The following is a 16,086-nucleotide window of genomic DNA, read 5'->3' as shown; positions in this document are numbered from 1 at the left end:
ATTAAAGTCCCTAGTGCCATGCAAGGGTCGCCATCTTTAAAAAGGATGACGACCATCTTGGACCATTTTTCACGGGTTGTTGACACGGGCAGATCACAGCCGGTTGTGAAAGTGTTTCGCGATGTAAAATCGTATCGTAATTAAGTCGGAAATAAGTAGTGGTTGTTTAGAAATCAGAATTATAAACGATACCGGTTCGCGCGTTTAAGATTATCGTGTGACGATTATTATACATGAAAGTGTAAAAAAATTCGCGGTAACGAGCGTCTGTCACGAATATAAGTGATCTTGACAGAGACGAATGTATAGTTTTATTGTATTTATTCGGAATTTGTTAAAGAAATTATTTTTTTTTATGTGTTCTTCCGTATGAAAAAAATCGACTTATCGAAGTGAAGAAGATACAAAAACATTGGAAATACATCTTATAAAGAAAAATGGTTTCGTGCACATGGTGACACCACTGGTTAGTTTATGCTTTCTATAAACAATTTGACATATTTCGTTTAACAATAATTACGTTCGAATATGGGTGTTGTTTCTATCGTGAATTGAAAATCGATCATAAAATTGCACGTCGAACAAAGGATTCTCTAATGATTAGTATTATTGCAAAATTATTGCAAAGCCCAAATTCACTGGCGTGCACCTTATAATGGCGAAATACATCGTACGTTTACTGGGGCTTTTATAAACATTTTCAATTTTTGATAATGTATTTATTATAAGCGCTTATAGTATCTGAAGTTACGATTTTATTTTCGAACATGTACGATATTTATTAAAAACTTAGATGTACATTTATTCTTCGAATGACGTTAGCAGCTTCTTTTATCTACTGTTTCTTATCTTCGAATCTAAAATAAACGTGTTGTCGTAACTATTATAAAAAAAATTCTTAGAAGTACAGAGTTCCATAGTCCATTTAACGAAAGAAGTCTTGGAAATTTTCATCCAATGATATGAAACATAAAATCTAATATTATATACTATAAGTTTACAATACAAAATAAAAATTATTCCTTTGATCAGTGTATTTGGAAACTTACAATTTATTTGCATTTAAATTCTCTAAGCATAATTGAGAAATTTTGTAAACTTGAAAATTCATAAAACTGATATGATTATAAATATAAGTAATATCATTGTTTATCTAATTAATGAAATTATTGTCTTATGAACATGTCATAAAGTTGATACATGGTGTCACATGTAAAGGATTGATGAACAATCTATCAACTGTTATTAGAATTTAAAATACAGCATGTTTATAAAAGGTTCACATGGGTATTCTATAATAAATATACATTATCTCATAATCAATATAATGATTTATTTATTTTAAATTGATTTTATTTCAATCATAAAAGTGTATTATCTTATTTTTATACCCAATTAAAAATACTTCAGACTATTACACAGACATAATGCATTCAAGTTAATAAAAAAATATTCTCATTGTAATATGAATTCTAAATAAAAATTTAAATAATACTGATCATTAACTTATATATTTTTTATTTAATATTAAAAAGTATAAATGCTGACATACAACAATAGACTTAATGTTTTTATAAAACTATTTTTAATTTGTGTAATTATAACTCATTTATCAAATGATTTGCAATTAAAATTGTTTACATTTTAGTGCAACAAAATAAAGACATAGTTTTTGAATGATACATTTAAAGTGCTATAAAAAATGGTGTAAATGAGAGAAAGTTTGCTACATTAGCTTCATTATTTATTTTAAGCTATATTTAACTTTAACCTACTATTACAAAGGCTTATACATTATGTACAGGTCATATAATATAAGATTATAACATGTGCATGCTTCCACTTTTCATACTTCAACTACAGAGAAAGGATTCAAGTATTGATTGCAGGAGCATGGTGTGCTATGGCAATGGGAGGAGGGTGAAGCCCAGACAAGACCCCACCTCTGTATACTATGCCTTCCATTTAAGTCTAACTTAAATCATTTCAGACAATCAGAGATAGATATACCTAATGTAATCTTATTATAAAATGCCTCACTAATGTTACCAAAGAACATAGTTAGTATTTCAAAGATGTATTTTGAGTGTTGACAGTAATAACCTACATAAATGTTTAATGACTATAAACATTAAGTTTATAAATTTTACATACAAAATAATTCTAATATTTGTAACTAGTAACAAATTATATACTGTTGGATTATTTTATGTAGAATCAATAACATTATTATTATACCTTATTACCATGTTTTGTTTTCAGATCATTTAAAAAATGATTAATAAAAAAAATACATGAATGACAATGGGCTGAAATATACCAGATTTTAAAACTCTCATAACTTTTATATACAAAAATTCAGGTACTAATATTATTCAGTATATATCTTTTTTTTTTTCTATAAATTATTGTTGAATTACAAAAGTAGTAAAATAAGTTAAACTGTATATTTCACAAACAGCTATAATATATCAAATAATTGATTTTTTATGTTGATTATATTAGGTATAATTAATATAATAGTTTATATTATTTTTCTGTAAAGGAAAATAAGTCATGGCAACGGTGGAAGAAAAGAAACGAGTTGGTGGCTCAAAAGTTTCAGCCATTGCAAACATCTTTCAATCAAAACCACAACTGGACAATTTAAACCATAGAACAAATAATATTCTATCAGATGGTTTCAAGGAACCAGCTGTGCCTTTAAAAGAGTCTCCTACACAAGTCACAGTTGTTAGAACTGAAAGCCATGTGGCCCGTTTCAATAATGCACGAGCACTTTTTGAGAAACTTGGAGAAGAGAATAAACCAAATAAACCGTGAGTGCATATGCACAAAATGAAAAATAAATACTAATAAAGTATGCATTGTGTTGTGAAATTATTTAAAAATTTCTGTTTAGGGTGGATCGAATTGCGAAACCCAGCAATTTACATGGATTAAGATCACGTTCTAGCTCAGCAAATTCTGGATCAGGTTGTACATCTCCAGCTAGATCACCTCGTCCTAGATCACCATCACCTCCAGGAACCAGAGATCATTTAAGTAATTGGAGTGCAAGTGTGCCAGCCTTGAATGCTGAAAGACATTTTGAAAATGGTCACAATCATGGTTTAGATAATGTGCCAGATAAACATAAATCACGAGCAGGTTTTGGGAAATTTGACAAAAATTATGGTAAAGAAAATCGGTTAGATGATCGCCCAGAGAAACCAGAAAAACCAGAAAGGAGGTTGAATTCAAAAGAATTAATTGAAAAGCAAAAGAATTGGACTAGTCATTTCTCTAAAACTAGACCAAGCAGATACAATTCAGATCCAAATAGATCTGTAGTTCAGAGTTCTTTAAATCAAAGTGCAAATAAAGTAAACATTGAAACTACTCCTGTAGGACATGCACAAAATTCAGCAAGCATTGATAATGAAATAAAAAGGCCAACAGATATTTCTAGTAATCCAGCAACAAGATCTGCAAGTTTTTGTTCTATTAGATCATCTGCTATATCTCCACCTCCACCTCCACCACCAGCAAGAAATTCTTCTACTTCGAATGCAAAAAAAGAAAGACCAGCTAGCATTGCAGCTGTATCACCTTTAGATCTTCCTAGTAGTCCAGAGTATGCTACTATAAATAAATATTTTGATACTTCACCAAGTATACCAGAGTATGCAGTTGTACAAAAAAATACAAATGTACAAAATAAAAATTTCCAAAGAAACCAAGAACAACGAGAAGTTCCAAAAAATGCTGTTACTCCTGCTCCAGAAAGGACACAAGATGTGTCTGTACCAGAATATGCAGTTGTACAAAAAAATAATGCAGGTAAAGCGCATTCGCGAAATGTGGACATATCAAAAACCACATCTGTTCAACATTCAAAAGGTTTCAACAACACAGAAAGTGGTTTGGCTTCCAAAAATGCCCTTGCAAGCTCAAGTATTGATATTTATTCACAAACAAAATCACATGTTTCCTCCCACGAAAGAAATTCTGATATATCTAGTCCGACACGGAGTATGTCGATCGAGAATATTCCTAGTATTGCTTATGAAAATAAGGCGAAGAAAGATAATGACCTGCTTGACACGCCTGAATATTTAAATTATCCTTCGAATGCTATACGTTCGCCGCCAAAAACTTCTGAATGGAGAAACGAGTGGTTGGCCAAAAATGATGAAATTCTAAAAAAAGCAGCAAATTTAAAGAATTCTAAAGAGGTTTTAGATGTAGAAATCAAAAACGAAATCGTTAGACCTGATCCAAGACCAGACTGGGCCAGACCAAGTGTAAATACTGTAAGGAAAAAAGACAGTGTGATGGATGAAAGGAAAATAGACCCGCCAAGATCTCCGGATCCGGAATTAAGACCACCTTCAGGAGGTACGGATAGTGCTTCTTCTAGTATGAGCTCTCCTAGCTCCCCTTCTAAGGATAGTAAAGAAGAGAAGGCAGATAAGGAAATGTCTGAAAAATTTCAATCGGGTATAGTATTTGCAAACCATTCTCAGTAACATTGTTTAAATTGACATCTATATAAACGTATGTAACAACTATAATACATCTTATACACATTTGATTATTTAAGTTATTACGAAATTAGAAACATATATACAAAAAACACAAATTTATTTTAAGCTTATTATTTAATAATTGAAGTTTGTTTTTTATTTTAATTATTGGAAAATAATTCCGTAATAATATATTTAAATTTTGCTATTTTACTGTGGCAGTATGCCAAAATACTAAAAAGTAAAAGCTCAGGAGGAAACTCTTCTCCTTCCCCTTTTCCTCCTCTTCTTGATCTTAGTTCCTCCTACCGGTTTCAACAGTATTATTTATAGAAATCTCTGTGTATTCTGTTCTGCCTCTGTCTGGTTGTACTTTACAGCATTTCTTGAGAAAAGTATTTTACAAATTTCAATTATCTTTTTGTCAGTGTTTAGAAAAAAAAGAACATTTATTAAAAATTAATTACTATCACCAAAATATTTATTTCGTGGAAACTGAATTTATAGAAAATAGACACAAATGATAATATAAATCAATCTGATTTACTAAAAATAATTTTATATGAAGTAAATGAAGTTTAAGTGCAATCTAATATTTTTTAATGTGTTTTTTAAACATTAGATTTAAAAAAATATATTTTACAATATTAGTGCTTAATAATTCATGTTTTTATTGAAGAGTCATTTTATTCAAATTTCGTAATGATATGGCATAACAAATTTTTGTGTAAAATATGTGTATTATTTTATGTGTTGTATCAAGCACATTTTTATTAAAGGTTACATATATTGCTAGTGTTGTAAAATATTTCAAAACGTTTACGTTTATAGTGCCATTGTGAAAAAGATAGAATTTTATCTCTTATAGTGCACTTTTCATTGTTTAAATTGGTTATTATTCTGTACACAAAACATACAAGTATCATGTGTCTACGACTACTTTGCATTGATTGTCGAGGTATTTTATAGTGTCCTTTTTTGAAACTTGATTCATTTATATTTTATTGCGTGTATATTTAAAATTATTATATAATTTTATATCCTAATATTTTACTTTAAGGTCGTAACAGCTATGACTTGGAACCTGAAGAGCAAGATAAGCCTGCAACATACACAGAATTTATTCCTGAGAAGGATATTTCAGAAAAAAATTCAAGATTTAGTGAATCTGACACTACTACAGTTATCCGACGTTCTCATGTACGTGTTGATCTTCAAGCTGCTGGTCTGGGACACCGGCCATCATCTGTTGTCAGTTCAGATCAAGAATTTCCACCATTAGAACATAAAGATATACCTATACCTTCGCCGTATGCAAGAAAAATGCAACAAAATCAAGAAGTTTCTGCACAAAATAATGAAGGTAAACCTCAAATGAAAGCTAACATAGAAGAAAATGTGTTGATAAAAACTGATTTAACAAAAAGTTGCCATAATAAAATATCTCAAGATAGTAATCATGATCATACAAAAACGAATTCAGTGATCACGGAAGTAAATCAAAATGTAGTCTTAGATAATAATAAGTCAAAATCAAATATTACCAATGAAAGGCATACATTTTCTGAAACTGTATGCCAGAAAACTGTATCTAACGCCAAAAACGATCAAATAAAAATTTCAGTGCGAGAAAAGCTAGCAAAAAATAAAGAAGAAGTATCTGGAAAACGTTCAAGTTTTGCTGAAATTGACAATAGAGTAGATCAAACAGACAAAGCCATTTTAAATGCAAGTCAATGTTCAGCAATTTTAAATACTCAAAGTAGTGAGAATTTATTAGAGAAACCTATTAATAATGAATCGGAATTAGACGAAGCAGTACTCTCGGCAAATACATCTGAATTTATGTCAAGAACCGGTAGCCAAAAGGAATATATAACACTAGCAGGAAATACAATACCGTCACCTAATTCTCAAACAATAAACAATATTTTAAATAGGGGTATAGAAGATTTAGATCAACCTCAAACAACTTGGGAGCAGGAAAAACAGAAAGCTGATCAATTAGCGAAATTACGATTACAGGAAAGTACTTCTACAAATGCTGTTCAAAAGATTAATGTACCTCAAAGCGTATCACCTACTGTTACAACTCAACAACATATAGAAATGAAGCAAGTGAATGAACATGTTATATCTGAAAGTAGTCTTTATGATGATAGTGATTCCAGTGACACTAAAACTATTACAAATTTGGAATATGCACCAGTAATGGATGTACAAGATGTTAGTGAACACAATGTCTCTAAGACTGCAGTGGAAACTCCTAAAACTAATGTTAATCAAACAGTTCCTATAACACCAGATACTATGACAGCCGACGAAGCGGAAAACTTACTGAGTTCTCGGTAAGTTTATTAATTAAAACGTTTATATGTTGCAAAATATAAATTGTATACAATAATCAATACAATTTGTGTTAATATAAACAAAAGCCATATAATATAATGCACTAAGATTTTTAAATAGATTTTTTTCATATGCATCTATATTTTATAATTATGATAATTCCAGTTATGTAGCAAATTATTTTATGGCAATTGCAAACAGCTTAATAACTTTTATTTCCTTAGTTTAAATTCTAATATTTTCTTCTATTCGTGTTTATTTGAATGTGACCTCAAACAAACTTGTAATCTACTGGGACGATATGCAGTATCCTAGAGAAAAAAATAAGGTGAGTCATTGTATGGTTACATGTCTACTTCATTGATCATGATATTAAATTACGAAAGAACAACATGAATTATATGAATAATCAATTAGACAAGGATCAGCTTTGTTATCGGATGAGGAAGCACAAGAAATAGCAAGACTATTATCTCCTACTACAAATACTGAAGCTGTAAACGAAGAAAATGCTATTGATAAAAATAAAGAAATGGACAAAGAGAGGGAGAGAGAAGATCAAGATAATACACCAGATTGGCTGTCTGATGTCCTGTCTGCTCCTGATACCAGTCTTATTAATAGCACCACTAATGATTATAGGTGAATCAGTTTGGTTTTTTACGTTTTTTACGTTGTATAAAAATATTTTGCAGCTTGTGCTATGTATTTAGTTTGATTAATTTCATTAATTGCACATGCGTGACCTGACTTAGCACAGAAGTGTGATACGATTTTTTATTTAAAAATATAAATTAAATTTTTGCGATTTTTAGTTTGTCCCATAGATCACGTAGCGATTTAACAATTGATTCGTTAACGGAGAGTCGTGTGGGTTCTGTAACGGGCAGTGAAAGTGGTCTGCTAGGATCTGTTAGTAGTTTAAACTATACTCATGAAACTAACGACGACACAGAAACTGAACATCAAGATGAATATATTCCACCAACGCCTGGCAAAGTTGTAAGATCGCAAATCGATAAAATCTGTTCTAATTAAATTTACTCGAAAGATATGTTTGGTACAATAATATTCGTTCAGGTGCTCGTGGAAAATGGTGTACATTATTTTGAAGACGGTCATTTTTGGATGGAAGTTGCTGGAATACCAGAATCAGACGAGGAGAAAGAGGATTATCCAACAAATTTACCTGTTAAAAAAATGACCAAAGTTTCATTTGACACGGGACCAATGAAAGTTTATTCAACGCATTCAGTGAACGAGTATGATCGTCGAAATGAAGACGTAGATCCTGTTGCCGCAAGCGCAGAATATGAGCTTGAAAGACGAGTGGAAAAGATGGAGGTAGTTATTTAACATTATCACTGAACAACCGAACATGATATATAATTCGATATACATATACACGCAATTAATAAAAAAAAACATTATTAGGTTTTCCCAGTGGAACTTATGAAAGGACCAGAAGGTCTCGGTTTAAGTATAATTGGAATGGGAGTTGGTGCGGATGCAGGACTTGAAAAATTGGGCATATTTGTCAAAACTATCACAGAGAAAGGCGCGGCTGCACGAGAAGGCAGAATACAAGTAAACGATCAAATCGTTGAAGTGGATGGAAAATCTTTAGTTGGCGTTACACAAGCTTATGCGGCCAGTGTTCTTCGTAATACTTCAGGTCTTGTGCGTTTTGTGATTGGCAGAGAACGCGACGCAAACTCGGAAGTAGCCATGCTAATTCAACAGAGTCTTCAAGCAGATAAAGAAAGAGAACAAGCTAATTCTGCAAGGTATGACTGATAACGATTGAATAAGTCTATGTTACGATTTTTAAAATCATTTCCCGATGATGGTTTATCCTTGCTCGCTAATGTCTATGACGACAATTTACGGCCACTTCAATGACGGCTCGAGGCCTCTTGGAGTACTGAGGGAAATGACTCCTTTTATAATCGTGTAGTATTTTGAAAATTATAGTAAATATTCTAACATAAACGTGTTGTTTGTTATTTGTATAGAAAACTTAACTTTTCGGATGCCTCGCCTGATAGTCAACGAGGTGGTGAGGATGTGTCTGTTGGAAGTATGAGTGCAATACCAGGTTCTCCAGCTATGTCATCATGTTCTGAAGGGGAACCGCCTCAGAGTCCTATAGAAAATTACATGTCTGCTTCTGGACGGAGTAGATCTCCTATCATTAGTTCATCGATGCCACCATCTGTGACTACACAAAGTGATGTTGACAGTTTAAGACTGCTTTTACAAGAGGTATCGTACTCCTATCAATAAGAAAAATGTGTGTAGTATATCTAGTCTATTACATGCATAGTAATGAAAGATTTTAGTTAAAAAATTTTCTTATTCGTAATTTCTTTTTTTATTTTTGTATGAATAGTTAATGAGAAACGTGTACTGGGGTCTCATTACTCATCATCCAGTAGTCTTTCCTATTTTGTTTCTTTTCTGTTTAGATAGTATAATATGACAAAAAAATACGTCATAAAATAATTAATGATCTTGCCTTAAACGAGAAATAGTGGTTTTATATTAGACTACATTCTTCATTACTTTATTATTGCACGAACATCTAGTATCATATTCATTCTTACTGGTTCTTATGAAATGTTACTGTGTAAAATGTAAATCTACGGTATTGTATATATGTATATATACATATGTTACTTAAATTATATTGCTATTTTATGTACACATGAGCACACTTTCATAGGTTTATAGGCGTGAATATATTTTTGGTTTTGCTTATGCACTGTGTTCGTTGTTCGCTGCTTGCAGAGTCAGTATAAACTAGCATTAGCAGATGGAGAGGTGGAAAAGCTCAAAGCTAAGGTAATCACACGAGATTTTTCACGAAGCAACTTTATATTACTATTTCCACTAAAAGAAATTATTTTCCAATGTATAAAATAATCGATTTTCATTTGTGGCATTTTTCTGTGTATCACATGCTTCTATTTATGAAATTTTGCACAGCTTAATTAATGTATACTCTCATTATTTTATTGTCCTTTTATCATTGCACGCACTGTATGTCCAAGTATTTTCCAAGCGTTTATGTATATACTTTATTAAATTAAATTGTGTCGTTCTATGGACAGTCAAGTTCATTGTAAATGTTTTACTTGTAGCTTGTAGACTTGGAAAACAGTGGGGCGGGTAGTGAGGAATATGCAGCGAAATTGCGCGAATCTGGTTTACGACTCCATGAATCTGAAAGAGCCTTAGGCACTGCTAGACAGGATTTGGCAATGGCACGAGAAATGCTTTCTCAAGCAACAGCACAGAATGCTGCTTTACAACAAAAATATGCACGAGCAAGGAGAGCTGCACGCGAATTACGCGCGGATATTGCGGCTCGTGACGAATTCTACCAACAGTCGTTACAAGAGAAAGACACAGAATATAATGCTCTTGTTAAAAGTTTAAAAGATAGGGTACGTTGCTGTGAATGATTCAAAATATGGGAATCAAAAAGCTTGATGAATAACATATATATTATTATTATAATATATATATAAAAGACAAATTACGAATAATTTCAGGTAATCAAGTTAGAAGCGGAATTAACTGATACACAAAGAAAGTTTGGATTACCAGTGAGATTGCCTTACGATGGTACAACGACTAGAATAGTCACGCCACAATTATCGCGTCGTCAATTACCTCCTCCTCCTTCATCAACTAGCTGTCAGCTTTCAGACACAGAAACATCAGATCTCAGTAGCCCCGATGATGGTGATAAAACTGCAACAGTGGAGAGAAAATTACCACTTCCACTGCCGGTTAAGGAAGAATTAGACCGAGCAGTACCTGCTCATCGACTTCTCGACAATTCTGCTGGGAAAAGTAAAGCTGAACTTGCTAGCAGAGGAGGACTCGCAAATCGACAACTTCCTAAACGATCTGGTGGCCTTAGTAATAGCAGTTCTGTAAGCATGCTTTGTTTACAATAAATTCAGAAAAGATGAATATTTTCTGAATTAAATTATTCTTTAGGACTATGGTTTGGACGAATCAGGTGACAATACCGATGAGGATTCATCTTCGAAGCTTCTTTCTCAAGATACAAGTAGCAGGTCTCCAAATGATTTGACATCGAAACAATCAAATTTGAGTTCCTATTCCAGTAGTTCTTCGATTAGTTCATTGAAAAGTAAACATATGGAACCTACGCATCCAACGGCAATCCGTCAACACAGTACTATTAGTTCGCAAGTCAGAGCTATGACAGAACAAAGTTGGCCACAATCTCAAAAAAGTACTTTCTTCTTTTACAAACAATCTATGTAAAACTTTCAAATATAACATTGTTACTAATTATCCTTAGATTTAACCGGACCACCGGCATCATTAGCAGAACAATTAAAGCAAGTTCTAGCGGAAAGAGAAAGACGGCTTGGTGGAAATGATATGTCATCATCGAGGGAGAGTTCTGGAGATTTTAGTGATTTAAATAATCCACATAATAATGATCCAGCTTTGGTTACCCATCATTTAGTGGAAGAAATACGACAAGCTGTAAACGAGGCCAATCAAAGAGGTAACTGACAATTTAAATTAATAGGTCAATATTAAAGCTAATAAAATTCTTTGTAATGCGTTATCTATTTTTACAGTAAAAAAAGTCACTATTCCTTCGACAAATATCATTGGTAACAGCGCTACACCCTGGCATCATCCAGGTAGTTCACCTTCCAGTCTATCTTCTGGTGGGTCTGTGAGTCCACCTGCTGTTGATCCTAGTCCATCCAAAACAGGTAATGCAAGTGTTCAAGATACGATCGTGATAGTAAATAATTTTTAACCCCTATTTTTAATCGTTTACACGTTTTATTTATCATAATTCTACCCCTTCCATGTATAAACAACGTTACAAATCTAGATACGAGTGAAGTTTGGTTACCTCCTCATCCAGGCGACTTTGGTTTAGGTGACAAGAAGTCTCACTTTTGGCAGAATGCACCAGTCACAGATTGGTCTAAAGAACAAGTAAGTCTATTCTCATCATATAAAATTTTATACAATTACGAAACTGAAAAACATCTTTCAAAAACGTTATATACGTTTTACATTTGTAATTTAAAAAATGGTATTAGGTGTGTCAGTGGTTATCAGGAATTGGTTTGGAACGTTATGCGCCACGCTTTTTGGAAACTGGAATTAACGGTGGAAATCTTTTGCGACTCGAGTCGCGAGACCTCAAAGCTTTTGGCATTTATGGAGAAGAAAAGTCACATTTGAAGCGAAAGTTAAAAGAACTTAGAGCACAGGCAGACCGGGAGCGTAAAGAGAGAAAAGAAATCGAACGAATGCGACGAAAAGCAGAAAAGGCTGCAAGGAAAAAATAATTTGTGCATAGAATTATGTATTTGTGTTCTTCATAAAATGCAATGATATTGCACAAGGAGTCGATGACATGTGGAAGTCTCATATACGATATTCCAGCGATATCGGTAATGTATTTTTCAATTCTTCCGTCTGTATTTAATTCACTAGTGCGTATAAACAGTCACAAGTTAAGTAAATGTTCTCGTTCGGATTTCTTATTATCCGAAATCTTAAACTTTAATTATTTATATTGAGTTATAAAATTTTGATCTTTACATTTTTGCATTTATTTATAATCGTTGTATTCATGTTGCTTCATTGTTTTTGTAGTATTTGTATTAATTATTAATATTTATGAAGCGACAATGAATACAGTTCGAGGAAAAGGCATGTATAATTCTAAAAGCATGCCTACTATGCCAGACGTATGCAAGTGATATGTATTGTATAATATTCAAGCCATTTAGGTAAATTGTAATAAAACTTTGATTATATAGTTCTTTTTTTTATAATTGTAAGTATATACTTTGTAATGACATCAGTTTCATGTTACTAGACTACATTGTTTCTGTATTTATTTTTACTATCGATTTAATCGTGTAATAACAATTTGTCATAACGGATAATACAAATGCTAGTAAAATAGGATTCTAGCGCAAACTATTACTGGAAGAAAATGACTGTCCTTTAGTATGTACATCATTGAACTATCAACGAATTTGTAATTATCAATACGGTGTGTGTTATAAATTCCATTGTAGATTGATCGAACTATAAAATAATTATATTCATCTGTATTTATTCCATCTAAATTTGCTCAGACTATATTTCATAACACCAGCAAATTATCGCATTTTTCTATTTATATCGAACGAAGTATTAATGAAATCATATTGTACCACCGTTTTTTATATATTAAAATTTTTCTTTTAATCTTACGAAATTTGTATTATGCGTATCAAATAATAGAAATCCGCACAACGTCGATTTTATTGTGACGATAATTTTTAAGTTATGTGATGAATTTCTTCAGCGTTTTGTATACTTTAGACATTCCATGCGATTTTATAGTTTTATCTTTATTCTTACACGAGTAGAACAAATACTACAGAAGCTTTTTTGCTTCGAGCGATGTCCCTATACATGCGTGAATATTCTATGAATACATTGTGTATTAAATAATGTATATGAATACAAGATTAGTAACCAAACGAGAACGCGTACTAAATGTTTATTCAAGTAATTACGGGACCCACTTGGGTATAATGTAGACGACAAACGTACCTCATCGTACGTATACGTATTTATAAACATGTTAAAGATTTTGTACAATGTTAGGTACTCTGTTTTCTCTTTATATCGTTCTTTTCATGAAGAACATGTTTCTTTTTCATAAAACAACTAAACGAGCAAAGTATTTGACATTGATACATATTGTACATATTACATAATGAATGATCACTAATATTGTAATCTACAAAAAATGAGTATGACGTAAGGCGTGTAAGAGGCATAACTATAGTGTCATAATATCTTTATAGAAAATAGTTTCTCATTTCCTAACTTAAGCGTTTATCAAAGGTCCTCCATTTTTTAACAGTACTACGTATCACAATACCTTTAAAACAATTAATACTTGTTATTTCCGTTGTTATGTACAACGAAATGTGGGAACTAAATTCGAAAAAAAAACAAATCATTAACAAATTCTTGCGTCTCAGGGTAAATCTAAATATGTTTCGAAATACGTATGGTCAATGGATGAAAAAATTGTCAAGGATCAGAACGTCCTGCAATTCGTTTTTAAATAGTATTGCAATTTTGTAGGAGCAGACGTTTGATAAAAACTGACTGATTTACAATAAGTTTTTGTAGTTGATTTTCAACGAATGGCTTAGGTATGTGACTTAATGAAACAACACTTGTCCAAAAGTAATAATCTAGCCCAAGAACCAAAACCTATACATCTCTATGGAACTACATAGTATCTGAATGTTTTTCATACGTTTTTCAATCATTTTAAATTATTGCACATAAGAAAGGAAATTATGGTTCCATGGATAAAGACGGAATATCGCAGTTGCGTGAATGGCAGCTTTTTAATAATGTCTATGAAAAGTATTGTCAACAAATACTCTTAAACGTTTTAATTAAAAGTAATTTATACAGTACATTCGTAGTTTGTTTTTTACCTAATTAATTAAATCTAAATTCGTTTATTATATCAAGAAACTATTCTAAATTCGCAGCCATTAGCTCGGTGTCACCCACGAAGAATAACATTTCTATCGTGGGTGACACCGATTACCAGGTTTCACCACGAGGAGGTTGCTGCGAGTGGAGACCCAAAGAGAGATAGATGGAATCCAAGTTCCATCGATCTCCCTTTCACATCCTTAAAAACTAGATTAGCCATGCCAAGTAATTATTTTGTTTAAAAGAGGGACGAAGCTAAATCGTGGGCGACACGACGCGATACGACGCGATGCACCATGCAATAGTGCAAGGAACGAGAGACGCGAACCGAATAGCGAGGTCAAAAGGGCCAGCTCGTTGCCTCTTGGCAAGTCCGATCGAAGGGGAAGGGAATCGACGCACCCGACACAGAGGTTCCCCATTTCTCCCACGCATCCTGTTGGGAGCCAACTGGACCCAACTCGGGATGACTGACAGAGAGAGGGAGCGTGTGTCGGGGCTACCGTAGACAGGAACAGTCCCTGATCCCCTCTGCGGCCGAAATACCCTTTCCCTTGGATCGTCTCGCTAGAGGACGGCAACTGACCCTTCGGACCAGCTAATCGGCCGATCACTTGCTTTCTACATGGAAGCAGTGGTGATCGGAGGGGACGGGAGACGAGTGAAAGAGAAGCTACTTGTTACATAATTACTTGGCAGGACACGCGGCTACACTAAAGACTTAAGTCTAAATACCAAGTAATTATTTTGTTTAAAAAGGGATGAAGTTAAATTGTTGGAGACGCGACGCGACGCGATGCTAAACCGTGCAGCAGATCTTCGGATCAAATCGACACTACCTTTGGTAGATTGATTTCTATTTCTAGAAATCGATCTATCATTGGCAGGCGACTAGATCTTTCGGACAAACTGGACGGCCGATCACATGTTTCGTTCGACGAAACAGTGGTGACCGAAGCAAGAAACGAGAGAACGAGTCGAGAGAAGCTACTTGTTAAATAATTACTTGGCAATATTGGGAGACGCATAGAATAGGGACTTAAAATTAACGTCGAAGCTCAAGTCTAGTCAAGTTGAAGCTAAAATTCGGACGATAGAAGGAAACAAAGTTCCTTGGATGTTAATTGTACCAAGCAATTATGTGGTTAAAAAGAGGGATGAAGCTAAATCGTGGGATACGCGACGCGATGCTGTACCGTGCAGCGGATCCGAGGATCAAACCTACTGCCCTTGCTAACTCGATCTCAACAAGAAAACAGATAACTGCAACCCTGAATCGAGGTCTCCATTTCTCCAACGCAACCCGCCGGGAGCCCGAAGGACCCGACTTAGGCTGTCTGACAAAGAGAGAGTACCTGAGACAAGGTCGACTTCCGCTGGAAGGTATGCGTTTCCGCAGAATACGGAAACTCCACACCTTCCAACGAAGTGCCGTTTTCCCTCAATCAAGCTTACCAAGGGAAGGCGATTAGATCTTTCGGATCAGATACACGGCCGATCACATGTTTCAATCGATGAAACAGCGGTGATCGAAGCTAGAAACGAGGGAACGAGTCGAGAGAAGCTACTTATTCAATAATTGCTTGGTACGACGCGGAAATATGTACAATAAAGAAATCTTCGACGTTAATTTTAAGATTCGCGACGAAGCTTAAATCTAATCGACTTAGAATTAAATGTCCCTCGGCGG

At 33.5% G+C, this 16,086-nt stretch overlaps 1 protein-coding gene across 7 annotated transcripts; it reads left to right on the top strand.

Annotated features, from left to right (window-relative positions):
* Positions 1–83: 83 nt before the first annotated feature.
* Positions 84–14,371, top strand: Spn (protein phosphatase 1 regulatory subunit spinophilin). Of its 7 annotated transcripts, none has more exons than XM_076780026.1 (20): positions 84–466; positions 1,890–2,060; positions 2,263–2,362; positions 2,546–2,819; positions 2,903–4,482; positions 5,569–6,856; positions 7,165–7,185; positions 7,275–7,499; positions 7,673–7,859; positions 7,938–8,201; positions 8,292–8,644; positions 8,873–9,122; positions 9,648–9,701; positions 10,001–10,306; positions 10,415–10,801; positions 10,869–11,130; positions 11,200–11,412; positions 11,489–11,629; positions 11,755–11,861; positions 11,969–14,371. In XM_076780026.1, the coding sequence occupies exons 4-20, from the start codon at positions 2,557–2,559 to the stop codon at positions 12,218–12,220; spliced, it is 6,153 nt and encodes a 2,050-aa protein (XP_076636141.1). In that variant the 5' UTR covers positions 84–466; positions 1,890–2,060; positions 2,263–2,362; positions 2,546–2,556; the 3' UTR covers positions 12,221–14,371. The 7 variants fall into 7 exon arrangements, with proteins under 7 accessions (XP_076636141.1, XP_076636139.1, XP_076636165.1 ...); XM_076780024.1 differs by having other exon boundaries at positions 1,864–2,060; XM_076780050.1 differs by lacking the exon at positions 1,890–2,060 and having other exon boundaries at positions 2,903–4,380.
* The last annotated feature ends 1,715 nt before the right edge of the window (positions 14,372–16,086 follow it).

Source organism: Colletes latitarsis, chromosome 2, assembly GCF_051014445.1.
Source record: "Colletes latitarsis isolate SP2378_abdomen chromosome 2, iyColLati1, whole genome shotgun sequence".
NCBI classification, from domain to species: Eukaryota; Metazoa; Arthropoda; class Insecta; order Hymenoptera; family Colletidae; genus Colletes; species Colletes latitarsis.
The sequence above is the reverse complement of the archived record's forward strand: the minus strand, read 5'-3'. Positions and strand labels throughout refer to the sequence as shown.

Bases quoted from the DNA above. Each gene is read 5' to 3' on its own strand.
- Spn (XM_076780014.1), top strand. From the start codon at position 2,557: ATGGCAACGGTGGAAGAAAAGAAACGAGTTGGTGGCTCAAAAGTTTCA. The intron at 2,820-2,902 runs GTGAGTGCATAT...ATTTCTGTTTAG, and splicing joins GAGAATAAACCAAATAAACC to GGTGGATCGAATTGCGAAAC. The intron at 7,186-7,274 runs GTGAGTCATTGT...ATAATCAATTAG, and splicing joins ATCCTAGAGAAAAAAATAAG to ACAAGGATCAGCTTTGTTAT.